This window comes from Palaemon carinicauda, chromosome 9 (assembly GCF_036898095.1).
Source record: "Palaemon carinicauda isolate YSFRI2023 chromosome 9, ASM3689809v2, whole genome shotgun sequence".
Classification (NCBI taxonomy): domain Eukaryota; kingdom Metazoa; phylum Arthropoda; class Malacostraca; order Decapoda; family Palaemonidae; genus Palaemon; species Palaemon carinicauda.
In genome coordinates, this window is record NC_090733.1 from 152,547,058 (window position 1) to 152,562,263 (window position 15,206).

General features: G+C 39.0%; 1 protein-coding gene across 1 annotated transcript in view; it reads right to left on the bottom strand.

Annotated features, from left to right (window-relative positions):
• The window catches only part of Sirt7 (sirtuin 7), a 78,125-nt gene that overhangs the window by 17,009 nt on the left and 45,910 nt on the right, over positions 1-15,206 (bottom strand). The window contains exons 5-6 of the mRNA XM_068380691.1: positions 13,149-13,320; positions 5,336-5,436 (exon numbers count right to left, since the gene is read on the bottom strand). Coding sequence (XP_068236792.1) covers positions 5,336-5,436; positions 13,149-13,320 — 273 coding nt within the window. The remainder of the gene's footprint in view (positions 1-5,335; positions 5,437-13,148; positions 13,321-15,206) is intronic.

Genomic DNA, 15,206 nt, shown 5'->3' on the forward strand with positions numbered 1-15,206 from the left:
CATGGTAAGCAGCTCTTCTAGAAGGACACTATAAAATCAAACCATTGTTCTCTAGTCTTGGGTAGTGCCATAGCCTCTGTACCATGGTCTTCCACTGTCTTGGGTTAGAGTTCTCTGGCTTGAGGGTACACTCGGGCACACTATTCTATCTAATTTCTCCTCCTCTTGTTTTATTAAAGTTTTTAGGGTTTATATATGAAATATTTATTTTGGAGTAGCTACTGTTCTTAAAATATTCTATTTTTCCTTATTTCCTTTCCTCGCTGGGCTATTTTCCCTGTTGGGGCTCCTGGGCTTATAGTATCCTGCTTTCCAACTAGGGTTGTAGCTTAGCAAGTAATAATAATAATATGAAAAAATGAGAAGTAATGTCTCCACATTCATATTAGCAATGACATTTTTCACACATTAGTCTTGAGTTAGGAGAATCATTCCCACATGCTACCTCATTCACGCACCCAGGAGTTCCCACGTGATCAGAAATAAAACCACTAATGAACCTATGTCAGCAGTCGTAGAGCATTGAGAAGTTCCGTCGCGTACACACAATTGGGAACAAGGTACATCATCACCTTGTGAATGGTATTCCCTCAAAATGCCTGTGTGCTACCCGATACCATGCTCACCTATACAGTGTACTCTTTTTGTTTTGGAGGGAGTGAATGATAGCCAAGTTCTGTCTCTGATTTGGACCATGGCCACTTTGGTTACATTTCCAAGTTCATTCTTGGCCCAGGAAATTGTTTTTAAGAGGAAGAAAATTCCTTCACTAAGCACCAGGACGCACTCTGTGCTTTTGAACACTAAGCCAGGCCGATCGCTAGGAAGGGATACATGGTGTCGTTCTTTCTTTGGTTGTTGAATAGCACCAAGAATAGTTGCAGACTGGCCTAGGATTGTTCAGCTACTGCCATAATTTTTTTCCAATTTTACGTTCCCAAATCTTGTCTTAGTTTGTGATTCCATAATTCAGGTAGAAGAAATGATCCTGAGTCTGTGCGAGTTAGGCAACTTGGGTGCCAACGACTCCTGTAGGGTCTAACTGTACACTGCCCACACGCTTTCGAATCTGACAATTAGCCTTGTGGTTTGCTGCCACTGAGTATTCAGATGAAAAGGAACATGAGTGGTGGACTACCCTTAAATCTGCACTCTTTGGCGTATGTGCTATAGTTCCTCCTTTACTTAAGGGGACCGTTCGCTATGTCTTGCATTTTTTTCTAATCACTCAAAATACACAATTTCTATAGATGCTTTAGACATATATAATACCTTTATCATATAAAAGTTTCATGTCATTTGATCAAAAACTTTTTGATTTATTAGAAAAATCATGATTTAAAAAAAAATTAGATAAATTTTTCTCCATCAATATGACAACAATTGTATCGAAAATCGCTCCATAAAAATTTCTTTATAAACTGAATAATTTTATGAGAAAGAATTTTGATTTTCCCTCTTCTTTTTTTTTTTAATATTTTTTTTTCTTAATTTTCTTCGTCTAGACACAAAATGATCATGAAAAAAGAGAAAAAAGGAAAATCAAAATTCTGTCACACAAAATTGTGGGATTTTTATTCCTCTTACCAATGATATCTTTCTCTCTAAAATTGAATGATAAATAAGCGAGAAAAATGCAAAACTAAACACGGAAAGACGGTTCTGTCAAACTCAGTCATGCAGACGACACAGTTAGGATGATGTCATCATTTAAAGACCGCTTTATCTTTATCATTTGTAGAAATAATTGGTTGAAACTTCTGGAGAGCATGTACGACATGTTTCTACATTCGTAGAAACAATAATTTGATTTTTTATTTTTTCAAGTTGTTACATTATCCACCATAGCAGACGGTCCCCTTAAACCAGATAGCTCAGTCACTCACTGTCCAAAGGAAAAGGCAACCCTGTTGGCTGATGTTTTTGACAGTAAACAGAGTAATGAAAAACTTGAACTTCCTTATTCCTGTTTTCCTGAGCCTAAACTAACTAATTTAGCTTTTTCATCTTGTGAAATTAAAGCTCTCTTGATGGACATTGATGCTTATATAGGTGTAGACCCAAATGCTATTTTTCCTGCAGATTTCTTAGCTCAAAAATTATCTGTTATTTTGCGCAAGTTAGCAAGAAGAGAAGCTTTCAGCACTTGTTGGAGAATTGGTAATGTTACTCCACTATGTAAATGTGTTTGTGGTAGCTCAAGTCCCACTGATTACCGCCCAATTTCCATAACTCCTAAATTATCTAAAATTTTTGAACGTCTTTTGGCAAAACTTCTTAATAGGTTTGCTGAAGGTAATCATCTGTTCCCTAGTTTGCAATTTGGTTTTCGTAACGGCCTTGGAGCATGTGATGCCCTCCATACAATCTCCAATGCTGTAGAGAAATCCCTTGATTGTAGTCAGGAAGTTCATTATGATTGGCCTTGATTTTAGTGCTGCCTTTGATTGTGTTAATCATGAGGCCCTTGTTTTCAAACTCAAACAGTTGGGAGTGGGTGGGTCTTTTCCTAGTATTATTATTGAATTTTTAAGCAATAGATTGCAAAGAGTTTCTGTTGATGGGCACCATAGTGAATATAGGAATGTGAAATCTGGTGTTCATCAGGGTAGTGTTCTTGGCCCATTACTTTTTATATTATATACACATGACATGTGGTTTGACCTAGAAAACAAGCTTGTTGCATATGTAGATGATACTACACTCACTGCATTGATTCCATCATCTCCTGAATGTAGATTTGGGGTTGCTGAATCCTTTAATAAGAGATCTATCTAACATTAGTGCATGGTGCCAATTATATGGCATGAAGTTGAACCCTAACAAAACTTAAAGTATGATTGTAAGTAGGTCAAAGACAGTGGCTCCTCAACATCTGGATCTCAGCATTGATAAAGTTTCTTTAACTCTGTATGACTTTTAAAATTTTAGGTGTGATTCTTGACAGCAAATTTACTTTTGAGAAACACATTAGGTCTGTCTCTTCTTCAATTGCACAAAAATTGGCTTATTGAGAAAGTTTTATAAGATTTCGGTGATCAATCTATTTTGAAAAAGTGTTTTAATTCTTTCATTTTACCTTGTTTCAAGTACTGTTCTCCTGTCTGGTCTCCATCTGCTGATTCTCTTCTTAACTTGTTGGTCTATTAAATTTCTTATTCCTGATCTAGATAATCTTTTGGCACCGTCGTTCAATTAGTTCGTTATGCATGTTGCATAAGATTTTTCATAATTCTGATCATCCTTTATATTCAGATCTTCCCGGACAGTTCTATCCTATTCGTAATATTAGGCATACAGTTAATTCTAATAGTCGAGCTTTCTCCATCATGAGGCTAAATACTACAGAGTATTCTAGAAGTATTATTCCAGCAGTGACCAAGTTGTGTAATGATCTTCCTAATCGGGTAGTTGAATTGGTGGAACTTCAAAAATTCAAACTTACAGCAATGTTTTTATGTTTAACATGCTGACATGCCTTTATATGATTCACTTATGAAATATATTTTTTAAGGTTGTTACTTTTTTTAAAATATTTAATTTTAACTGTTCATTATTTCTCAGATAGTTTATTTATTTCCTTTCATCACTAGGCTATTTTTCCTTGTTGGGGCCCTTGGGCTTTTAGCATCTTGCTTTCCTGACTAGGGTTGTAGCTCAGCTAGTAATAATAATAATAATAATAATAATAATAATAATAATAATAATAATAATCTGAAATACTCATTTCAATCCAGCTGACCAAGAGGTCTTTGCCTCTTCCCTTGGATACATGCTCAGACTCTATTAACTGACTATGGCCACCATTTGACTGACTCAGAGACGTCAACTTTCCAAATACTGGACCACGACTCATGGCCAGGCTGGAGACAGTCTTGGCCTTCTCTAATTCTCAGCAAGAACCTCAAGCAACTTCTTCCTCTTTAATGGGCTGAGCCTTCTCTGCTCCCTTACCTCTTATCAGGCAGAGTCCAGGAAGGAGGATAAGAGGAAGAAGAAAGGGGCTGACACACTGAGGTTGTTTTCAACATACCGTAGGGATTTCCTGCATGCCTTTATCTCTTGGTTGTCTTCTACTTACAGTAGGGATTTCCTGTATGTCTTTATCTCTCAATCCTACATCCAGATTGACTCAAAATATACAATTAAGGTTTGATCTCTGGATATGTGACAGGAGGTGGAACAATCCTTGATTGATGGCATTTTGACGTGATCCCAAGGACAGAGCACAAATCCAATTCTCATCTGGGCTGAATCAGTAATTTCAGGCCTTGTTCAGTTGGAACTTTAGCGCCATACTCAGCCTACAAAGAGGAAGACTTCAACTTCATGCTCTTTGTTAGTCAAGGAGAGGAAGACTTCATGCTCTTTGTTAGTCAAGGAGAGGAAGACTTCATGCTCTTTGTTAGTCAAAGGATTTGTAGTGTACACGCCTTCAATTTTTCCAAAGTGACCCTTTCAGTAATCAGGGGTTCAAATGAGTGACCAGCTGAGTGTTACACTTTGGCAGCCTGAAATGGCTCTTCGGAGTCTTCCCAGGACAATCAAGACTACCACTTGATCTTTTATGACTGGAAAAGTCTGATCACATTCCAAAGCAAGGGACTATTACTACTCTACCTCTGTTCAGGTTACTTTCTTCCAATTTGCTGTCTAACCTCTTTTAAGTTTTTCCTCTTACAGTACTTCGGGGGTTTTACAATTGGTGTATTGGGGCATTAAATGACTTTACATGTTGCAGCCCCAGGCTATTAAGCCAAAAAATCAAGACATCCAATTCATGGTTGTCATGTGACAAGCGAGGACATTCCCTTGCCCATAATGGTCGTCATATGTGACAGGGACTCTAGTTGAGGGAAGGTTTTCTTGTAAAAGCATTATAATTATACTGTATGTATTAAGGTATAATACATAGAGTCAAATTAAGAATTTTTAGTCTTACTGAATAATTATTATTGCATTAATAAATCAATAGTGTTTATATTGTAAGTTTATTTACTTTATATATAAAGTTTTCAAAATTTGAATAAGGAGTAAACTAGGGTAAGGACAGAATATGGTGTATAGCAGATGTGGATGCGAGTCCCAGATAACAATCAACATCTGCACTGTGCAATGTTGCTTGACTTTACATTTGAATATTTACTTAATTTGGAAATCATCATGCTTCTACATCGGACAAACCAATATGACATATTTTCTCATCAGCATAGGTTTTAATTGAGAGGAAAATTTATAAATATTTGCTTCATAAAGTCTACCTATAAATAAAATTAGAGATAAATCTACTATGAAACAATTAACAACTATATACAGTATATAGAAAATTAAATACCTATAGCAGCGTCGCCCCGTAGTGTGTTTAAAAGTTGACGTTCTTTCCGTAACATCAAAGGTCCTTACATATTCTCTTGCTGGAACACAGTGTTTACAGACCTGTGGAAACATGAATAGGTTAAGAGAAATTTAAATAAATATATATTAATCTAGAATGAACAAATAATTAATTTCATTAAAAAAATCTTTTACTTCTATGGTCATATTGCTTCTCCAAAAGCTTGGTTTATCGACTTTTACCTTAAAACTAAATGTAAAAATGTCCTCTTTGTAAGTTCAGTTTCGAAGTTGAACTATTGCCAATCCTCTTGAAATCACAAGATAGTCGAGAGGAGGGTGGGTATGTATATGAACATCAGGTGAGCATAGAAATAAATTTTATTACTAAAATTCTGTTTTTTATGATGTTCATATTGCTGATTTCCACTCTGATGGAGATAAGATATCAGTGAAGGACAATGAAGGAAAAGGGTAGGAGAATTATATAATTAAAACAAAATATAATGCAATTAAAATTCTAGACTAAACTCATCTAGATTAATGGTAACAAACCATCCTTGAAATACAGGACTGCAAATTGTTTTTTATAGACATTTAAATATTTCAAAAATAAGAAAATCATAAAATAACCAAACTCAAAAATGTTAAAAGATCACATCGCCTGCAGCTACTACAGGACATAGAGGCCAGCAATCTTGATAGAAAAACCAGGATTCTTCTCAACAATGTTCAGCAAATACAAACATAGCACTGTACACAATTAAGCTGCTGCTAAAATTCTTTCCAAAGAGAGATTTCTGCAAAAATAAGATGTAGGTCTACTCCTAATACTGTATCCGAAACCTTAAACTTTCAGGCTATTATAAGAGTTGAATCCAATTCTTCATGGTGTTTCTGTGACCAAATCTTTATTATTATTATCATCATTATCATTACTAGCTAATCTACAACCCTAGTTGGAAAAGCAGGATGCTATAAGCACAAGGGCTCCAACAAGGGAAAATAGCCCAGTTTGAGGAAAGGAAACAAGGAAATAAATAAACTACGAGAAGTAACGAACGACTAAAATAAAATATTTTCAGAACAATAAAAACATTATAATAGATCTTTCATATATAAACCATAAAAACTTCAAAAAAAAAAGCAAGAGGATGAGAAATAGGATAGAATAGTGTGCCCGAGTGAACCCTCAAGCAAGAAAACTGTACCCCAAGACAGGGGATGACCATGGTACAGAGGTTAGGTCACTATCCATGCCTAGAGAGCAATGGTTTGATATGTTATTTTTATTAATAAAATAAATTTTTGAATATACTTACCCGATAATCATGTAGCTGTCAACTCCGTTGCCCGACAGAATTCTATGGAGGGATACGCCAGCTATCACAATACTAGAAGGGGGTGTACTTACCAGCGCCACCTGTGGCCAGGTACTCAAGTACTTCTTGTTGACACCTCCTCAATTATTCCTCGGTCCACTGGTTCTCTATGGGGAGGAAGGGAGGGTCGATTAAATCATGATTATCGGGTAAGTATATTCAAAAATTTATTTTATTAATAAAAATAACATTTTTCAATATTAAACTTACCCGATAATCATGTAGCTGATTCACACCCAGGGGGGTGGGTGAAAACCAGTGTACAAGATTAAAGGATAGCTAAGTATCCCATATTTCATATAACAGTTATCTCAAATAACAATGAAATAATAAGTACCTGGTAAGGAAGTCGAATTGAACCGTTACTCTGCCTCTTATTTAAGTTCGTCTTCCTTACTGAGCGCAGCGTTCCTCTTGGAGGCTGAATCAACCCAAAGGTGCTAAAGTATATAGGGTTGCAACCCCTACTAAAGGACCTCTACCAAACCTCTAACCCAGGCGCTTCTCAAGAATGAATAGACCACCCGCCAAATCAAAAGGATGCGGAAGGCTTCTTAGCCTACCGTAACAACCATAAAAACAACAATAAAAGCATTCAAGAGAAAGGTTAAAAAAGGTTATGGGATTAAGGGAATGTAGTGGCTGAGCCCTCACCTACTACTGCACTCGCTGCTACGAATGGTCCCAGGGTGTAGCAGTTCTCGTAAAGAGACTGGACATCTTTAAGATAAAATGATGCAAACACTGACTTGCTCCTCCAATAGGTTGCATCCATTATGCTCTGCAGAGAACGGTTTTTATTAAAGGCCATCGAAGTAGCTACGGCTCTTACTTCGTGGGTCCTTACCTTCAGCAATGCAAGGTCTTCCTCCTTTAAGTGAGAGTGGGCTTCTCTAATCAGAAGCCTTATATAATACGAAACCCCGTTCTTGGACATGGGCCTCGAAGGTTTCTTGATGGCACACCATAAGGCTTCTGACTGTCCTCGAATAGGTTTAGACCTCTTAAGATAATATTTGAGAGCTCTGACAGGGCAAAGAACTCTCTCTAGTTCGTTACCTACCATGTTGGAGAGGCTAGGTATTTCAAACGATCTAGGCCAAGGACGTGAAGGAAGTTCGTTCTTTGCTAGGAATCCGAGCTGAAAAGAACATGTTGCAGATTCGGTCGTGAAACCAATGTTCTTGCTGAAGGCATGAACCTCACTGACTCTCTTAGCTGTTGCAAGGCAGACGAGAAAAAGAGTCTTGAGGGTAAGGTCCTTGAAGGAAGCTGACTGGAGAGATTCGAACCTAGGTGACATAAGGAACCTTAAGACTACGTCTAGGTTCCAGCCTGGAGTGGATAGACGACGCTCTTTAGACGTCTCAAAAGACTTAAGAATGTCTTGAAGGTCCTTGTTGGAAGAAAGGTCCAAACCTCTGTGGCGGAGAACTGAAGCCAACATACTCCTATACCCTTTAATCGTAGGGGCTGAAAGGGATCTCTCATTCCTAAGATGTAGAAGGAAGTCAGCTATTTGGGTCACAGAGGTATTGGTAGAGGATATTGAATTGGCTCTACACCAGCTTCGGAAGACTTCCCACTTAGATTGGTAGACTCTACGAGTGGAAACCCTTCTTGCTCTGGCAATCGCACTGGCTGCCTCCTTCGAAAAGCCTCTAGCTCTAGCGAATCTTTCGATAGTCTGAAGGCAGTCAGCCGAAGAGCGTGGAGGTTTGGGTGCAACCTGTCTACGTGAGGTTGACGTAGAAGGTCCACTCTTAGAGGTAGAGTCCTGGGGATGTCGACTAGCCATTGAAGTACCTCTGTGAACCATTCTCTTGCAGGCCAAAGGGGAGCAACCAGCGTCAGCCGTGTCCCTTCGTGCGAGATGAATTTCTGCAGAACTTTGTTTATTATCTTGAACGGTGGGAATGCTTACTCTGCCTCTTATTTATGGATTCATCCACGTCTGACGAGGGATCCAGGTGTGCCGCCTCGTCATCAGACGCCTCATCACCAGAGTGTAGCGAAGAGATCGGACAAGAATGCTGAACAGCAGAGTCAGAACGAGTAGGAACAATATTAGTGGTTTCCTCTTCAAGTAACTGTTGAGGGAAAACCTGAGGCTCAGACTGCAAAGGCTGAATAAAAGACGAAGCAGAAGGAAGGCGCATGGGTGGAGGAGGCCGACTCCTAGCATGAGTGGTTGAACCCAAGGGTTGCGCTTGCTGAGCGGTTGGCGGAAGCGGAGTAGCAAGTTCCTGTTCCTGTGGTGTGAGCGGAGCGCGATGAGGTAGAGGCTGCGCAGAACATGGTAAATGTCTCGCAAGCTGAGGCTCCTGAGGCGCAAGGCTAAGGTGTAGTGGTGCTTGCCTTGTGGAGGGTTGAGCTCGCTGCAGCGAGAGCTGAGGAGACTGACTCATGGACGGGAGAGGTTGTTGTACCTCAACCGAGTGTTGCACCACTGGTGGAGCAGCAAGTGGAGGCGGAGGAAGAGAGGAATAATCCTCCTGATCCCATTGTAAAGGTTGCCTTAAAGAAGGCGAAGGCTGAACACCACTGGGAACAGCAAACTCAGAACGTGGCTCAACATCGTACGCCTGGCAGGTGGTACTGCGATCAGGCGGAGCGAGCGCAGGCGGAGCGAGCGCAGGCGGAGGGAGTGTCGGCGGAGGCGGAGGCGCAACACTCTCAGCCCGACACTCACGCATCAAGTCCGAAAGCTGTGCTTGCATGGACTGTAGTAGAGTCCACTTGGGGTCGGCAGAAACTACAGTAGGCTGAGGTAAAGCCTTAACAGTCGAGCTCTGTTGTGGCAGAACCTTACTCCTCTTGGGCGGAGTGCAGTCGACAGATGACTGCGGCGAGTCAGAGCTGAGCCAATGACTGCAACCTGGCTGAGCACTCGCGGACTGGACTCTGCGTTTAAGTGGTCTCGAGACCTGAGACCAACGTTTCTTCCCTGACAGTTGATCAGCGGACGAGAAAAAGACGGGCTCAATCGTCTGCAGGTGGGAGTGACGGTCTTTGGAAGACACGCCCGCAACCACCGAGGATACTTCTGTGCGCCTAACAAGGCCTGCCGAACCCTTATGCCCTTCGACATTGCTTCTCCCCTGGGCTTGGGAGCTTGCAAGAGGTCCCGGACTGGGAGGACGACTGGCTCGCACAGAAATATCCTCACGCACCACACTGGCACTGACACTAGCACTTGGCACTGCACTGACACTAGCACTCGTCACAGCACTGGCACTAATTCCACCCACTGCACTCTTGACCTTAAGTTCCTTGACTTCGGCCATCAGAGACTTATGATCACTTACCACTGACTCTACTTTATCGCCTAAGGCCTGAATAGCACGCAAAACAACAGACATATCAGGCGGAGGGCAAATAGTAGGTTCGGGGGTAGCCACTACAGGGGTAGGAAAAGGTAGGGGATCATGAGGTGAGGAAAAAAGTGAAGAGTGAGAAGAACTCCTCCTAACTCTACCTCTCTCTAACTTAGTTGAATATTTTAAAAGACGGACAAATTCCAGTTCCGAAAGTCCGGCGCATTCCTCACATCGATTTTCTAACTGACAGGGCCTGTCCCTACAGTCAGAACAAGCGGTGTGAGGATCTACCGAGGCCTTCGGAATACGCCTATTGCAAGACCTACATCGTCTATGGGAGGGGGCTTGCGAAATGTCAGACATCTTGAATCCAAAGAGTTAGCCAAAGGGGGTTCCAAAATCAAGCAAAAGATCGTTAACCGTTAATCAGGACTATATAAAAGCTATCTAGCTAATATAAGAAGGTTTCCAGTAAAGCGACAGCCGAAATCTGAGAGAATACTTCACCAATTAGCCGTGAAAATACTCGAAGATCATAAGCGTATCCCAGAACGTCTTGCCGGAAGCACGACAGAGGAATAATTGAGGAGGTGTCAACAAGAAGTACTTGAGTACCTGGCCACAGGTGGCGCTGGTAAGTACACCCCCTTCTAGTATTGTGATAGCTGGCGTATCCCTCCATAGAATTCTGTCGGGCAACGGAGTTGACAGCTACATGATTATCGGGTAAGTTTAATATTGAAAATTTGAAGTTTCCTTCTCCTAGAAGAGCTGCTTACCATAACTAAAGAGCCTCTTTTACCCTTACCAAAAGATAAGTAGCCACTGAACAGTTACAGTGGAGTAATTAACCCCTTGAGTGAAGTAGAATTGTTTGGTAATTGCAGTGTTATCAGGTGTATGAGGACAGAAGAATAGGCAAATAATAGGTCAGAATATTCGGTGAATGTGTAGGCAAAGGAAAAATTAGCCATAATCAAAGAGAGGGACCCAATGTAGTACTGTCTGGCAGTCAAAGAGCCCAATAACACCCTAGCAGCAGTATCTCAATGGGTGGCTGGTGTCCTGGCCAACTTAATACCTACCTAGAAATATCATAGTATTTCTGGAAAGAGAACAGTTTTGAATTCTAATCCCATATAGCAATCCCACACTACCTCTATGTCCATAGCTTGTCCAAAAAACACTGAATAGCTCTTACCGGAAAAAGAAATCTATTTTCTGATGAAATGCTTAACAAACCTTTTTAAAGTGAGAAGTGAAAAAAATTGCAGTAGACTTTTAAAATAATTTTACTTTGAAGTAAAGTAAATGAGACAAAATCATCTTAGCCCCCAAAGACTACTTTAAAAGAGAGTGCTTGCAGTTTATTATGCATTTAGCTGAAGCCAATGCTAATAGGAAAAGCATTCAAAGAGTTTAGAGGTCACTCAACAATGGCACAGGCAAGGGACAGGACAATAGCATAAAGACTGACATTATACACATATGATCAGTGCCCAAAGCCACTCTCCATGAAGCTAGGACCAGGGAGGGCCAGGCAATGGATAATAATGACTCAGCAGGTAGACTTACATACTTCCCTATATTCCCCATCCTTTTCTCACAAGGATGATGTGGTTGCAGGCGCTACTAGAAACTATTGAACTTCAGCAGGTCTCGATCCCTGGTCTAACAAATTGCCAGGCAGGGACGTTTCTAATAGGGTACCACGACCCATGAATTCTATAAGTGAATGATTTATCAACAGTTCAAAAGTCAAACTTTAAATACTGTAAAACCACATCTAATTGAAAAAAAATAGACTTGATTACTGGAGACGTTTTAATATATAAAGCTTTAGATACATTTGTAACACCTGAAAAGGATTATTGTAATTCAAATACTGTTCTTGAGTTCAGAATTAATCACTGATCAATATCCATTAAAGACCAGGATTGAAAATTCTTTTATAAAAGAGCAACTTTACGAGAGGTATCTGGATATTGAAAGGAAAGAATATGGAAAATTCTGTTTTTCTCATTTTCGTAGTAAATGTCGATAAAAGGAGCTTCAGGAAATGAAGCAATATGAACATTAGGGGAGGTTCATAGGAATAATAAAAGTAGTGAACAAATTTCCTAAAAAATATACAGTAGCTGGAATTATGATATTCTAAAACAAAGCTCCATGCTTTTCATTTGATACATCCTACTTGGGACACAAAAAACTTAAACAATTGTGTACTTGTTTTCATGAAAATGACTTTCAAAGGTTTTATGGTTAACAAAAATGCGAGAAATTACAACTAAACTACCATTTGACATCTGTTAACACTTATCATTAAGTTGGTATCAAAAATGATAAAAAAATATTCAAAACAAAAGGCACAGCTAATGATAGCTGAAGCAAAATAGCATTGTTCTTCCTATACAAAAAAAATTTATATGTCAGCATTCATCCCACACTATCTCCCATCCACAATAAAGGGAATACTGTCATCTCTATCCATTAGAAATGCTCCATCTATGAAGTTCAAAAATGTTCATTACTAAACATCTGGATATAAAATAAAATCCAGGAAATTATAGTGATAATGCAAGTAATTTAAACAATCCTTGAAAGCTTGAGCAGCAAACATATCACAATGACAGACTTGACTGCTAGAGATTAGTTTAAGTACACTCATGCATACGGCTTTTAGCATCTTTCTACAAAGGATTAGTGTCAATGATATTGTTAATTATGAAATGGGTTAATTAGAAGTACCGTATTTGTTGTGATACGAATGATTTCTAAAATGTCAACTAAAACAAGCAAATATCCTCAATAAAGAAAAATTGTCCTTCAAACTTGACATGAGTTTTAAAGAGACTAAAATTATGTAAGCTTTACACGGTTAAAGTCAGAGAAATTTATCTTACGATTCTCAAAATCATGAGCTAATCAACAATATAATGAAAGACATACAAAAATGTAAAAACATAATCGTACATCATATTCAACAACAATCTTCTGCAAATAATTCCTTTAATCACCAAACATGATACTGCATCAGGATACACCATTCAACTCCAAAATTCAATCTATACACAAAATAAATTCATAAAGAGTTACACATATCCCCCCTTACCTCTATATACATATTTCCATGCACCTCTGACAAAGCACTTTTAGGCAGACCAGACCTTAAGTGCAAGCCATCACAGTTTTGAGAGACGACATGCTTTACAATGCCTTGATGGTATAACGCTGACAAGGCCATGTGTGTGAGAGTTGGTTCAGCAGCAGACAAATCATGATGCCTGAAAATATGCAATTACAATTATTTTTTAAATACAATTAATTTGTTCAAATACATTTGCATTACTTTACAATACCCTGTTTATTCATCACTGCTTAAAGATGAAGTCTACCTTTCCATCTGTCTAAATTTGAATTTGAGTTCCACAGCATCCCTGGTGGCATGTCTAGTCAAACTTTGCATTCTCTGGACCAGTTGCAACAAGGAAAGGTAGGGAAGGTACTTACAACAACAATTTTGTTTAAAAAATAAATCAATTTCAAAGAAAACTCATTACTTTAAGAGAGCATGAATAATTCATAGTACAGTATTGACAGTGATATCGTGTGAACTCTTGTAGAGATGGTCAGTAGCACTCAAATGATCTGACGGCTTACAGACAGCCATGAAATAGAGGCTTTGTCAGTATTGATCATGGGCTTTACTATTTGGGCTGGTCAAAATAAGATTGTAGCATTTACTTAAAGATTAGCATGCAGGAGTTACAGCACTGCTCATGAGTAGTATATAATAGAAGATACTGTATAGTTAAAAATTATTATAAGGATAAGGAAGATGATTCTGATACACCAACAACTAATCTCCCATTGGAATTGTTAAAACCTGGCTGGCAGCTACTACAGGTCAGAGAACATGTCAAGTGACCTGCGAGTTAAGCCTCTGATGCAAATACTTACAAGTACAGTACTGTACTGAAGGAAACTTCTAGAAAGTAATTTCATATTCATAACCTCCAATAGCGATGCTTGAATCTTCAAGAAGTACTTTTACGTTCTTTGAGTATAACTTGTCCTGGGTTAAAATTAAACTGCTGCGTACAAATTGAAATATAAATAAAATTCTATAAAGAAAAATTACGCAGGACTTTATTCTAATAAAATTTTGATTTAATTAAGGTGGTCATTAAAAATGAACAAGACCTTTACATTTCTAAAGGATTTGGTGGTCTTCCTACTATAATGCTTCAAAGTTCTTAATAGGCATAAAAGAGGGTACTGTATCATTCACTCCCTACCCGACTTGATAATGACAAAATAGCAAAGTTTAGAGATGCTTCAACAAGAAGGGAAGTTATTCTTCATAACAAAGCCTAAAACGAAGGCCAAACAAGTAACCTGCCAAATCTCTGTGACATAAAGCTTGACCTGGGGTGAACCTCGCTTACAAGCCTGACTGAAACGAGAGCTAGCAAGCAAACTGACTTGAAGGTCACTTCTTTTAAGAGAAGCTTGGTCTAGGAGCTCAAATGATACACTAAAAAGATATTTCAAGGCTACAGATGAGTTATACAAGGAGCTTTGTGACATATAGGAGGGGAACCAACACTCTCTCAGCAATCTATTAACTGAAAACTTGACACTTTGCCTTGATCCAGAAGAAAAAAAAAAAAAGAGTAACAGAGCTCAAATTAGTTTAATCAGTGACTATCCATGAACAGACTGCCCATCAGTAAATGATTCATACAAGACAAAGACTTCCACCATGATATGACAACTTTGAAAGCAATTTGTATTTTTCCTAACAATACAAACCTTGAGCTCTTTATTAAGGATATACTTTTGGCAAAGCTGGAAGACTAGCCATAAGACATTTAGAGAGGTGTAACTACCCAACCGCTAGTTAGCGGGGGTAGGGAGGTAGCCAGCTACCCTGCTCACAGACACCTGTGTTGTCTTGACACTTATGATTGTAAGAAGGACTTATCAGGGGACAGGTGATGGCAGGCCAAATTTGTATAGAACTCAAGGATTTTATCGGTAGGAAAAATACAAATTACTGTCAAATTTGTCATTTGTTCCAATACTGAATACAAACTCTTTCACTCTTTATTAGGGCAACTCATACATTAGGAGGGTGGAAGTCCGAACCAACGGGCTGGTTTTTGAC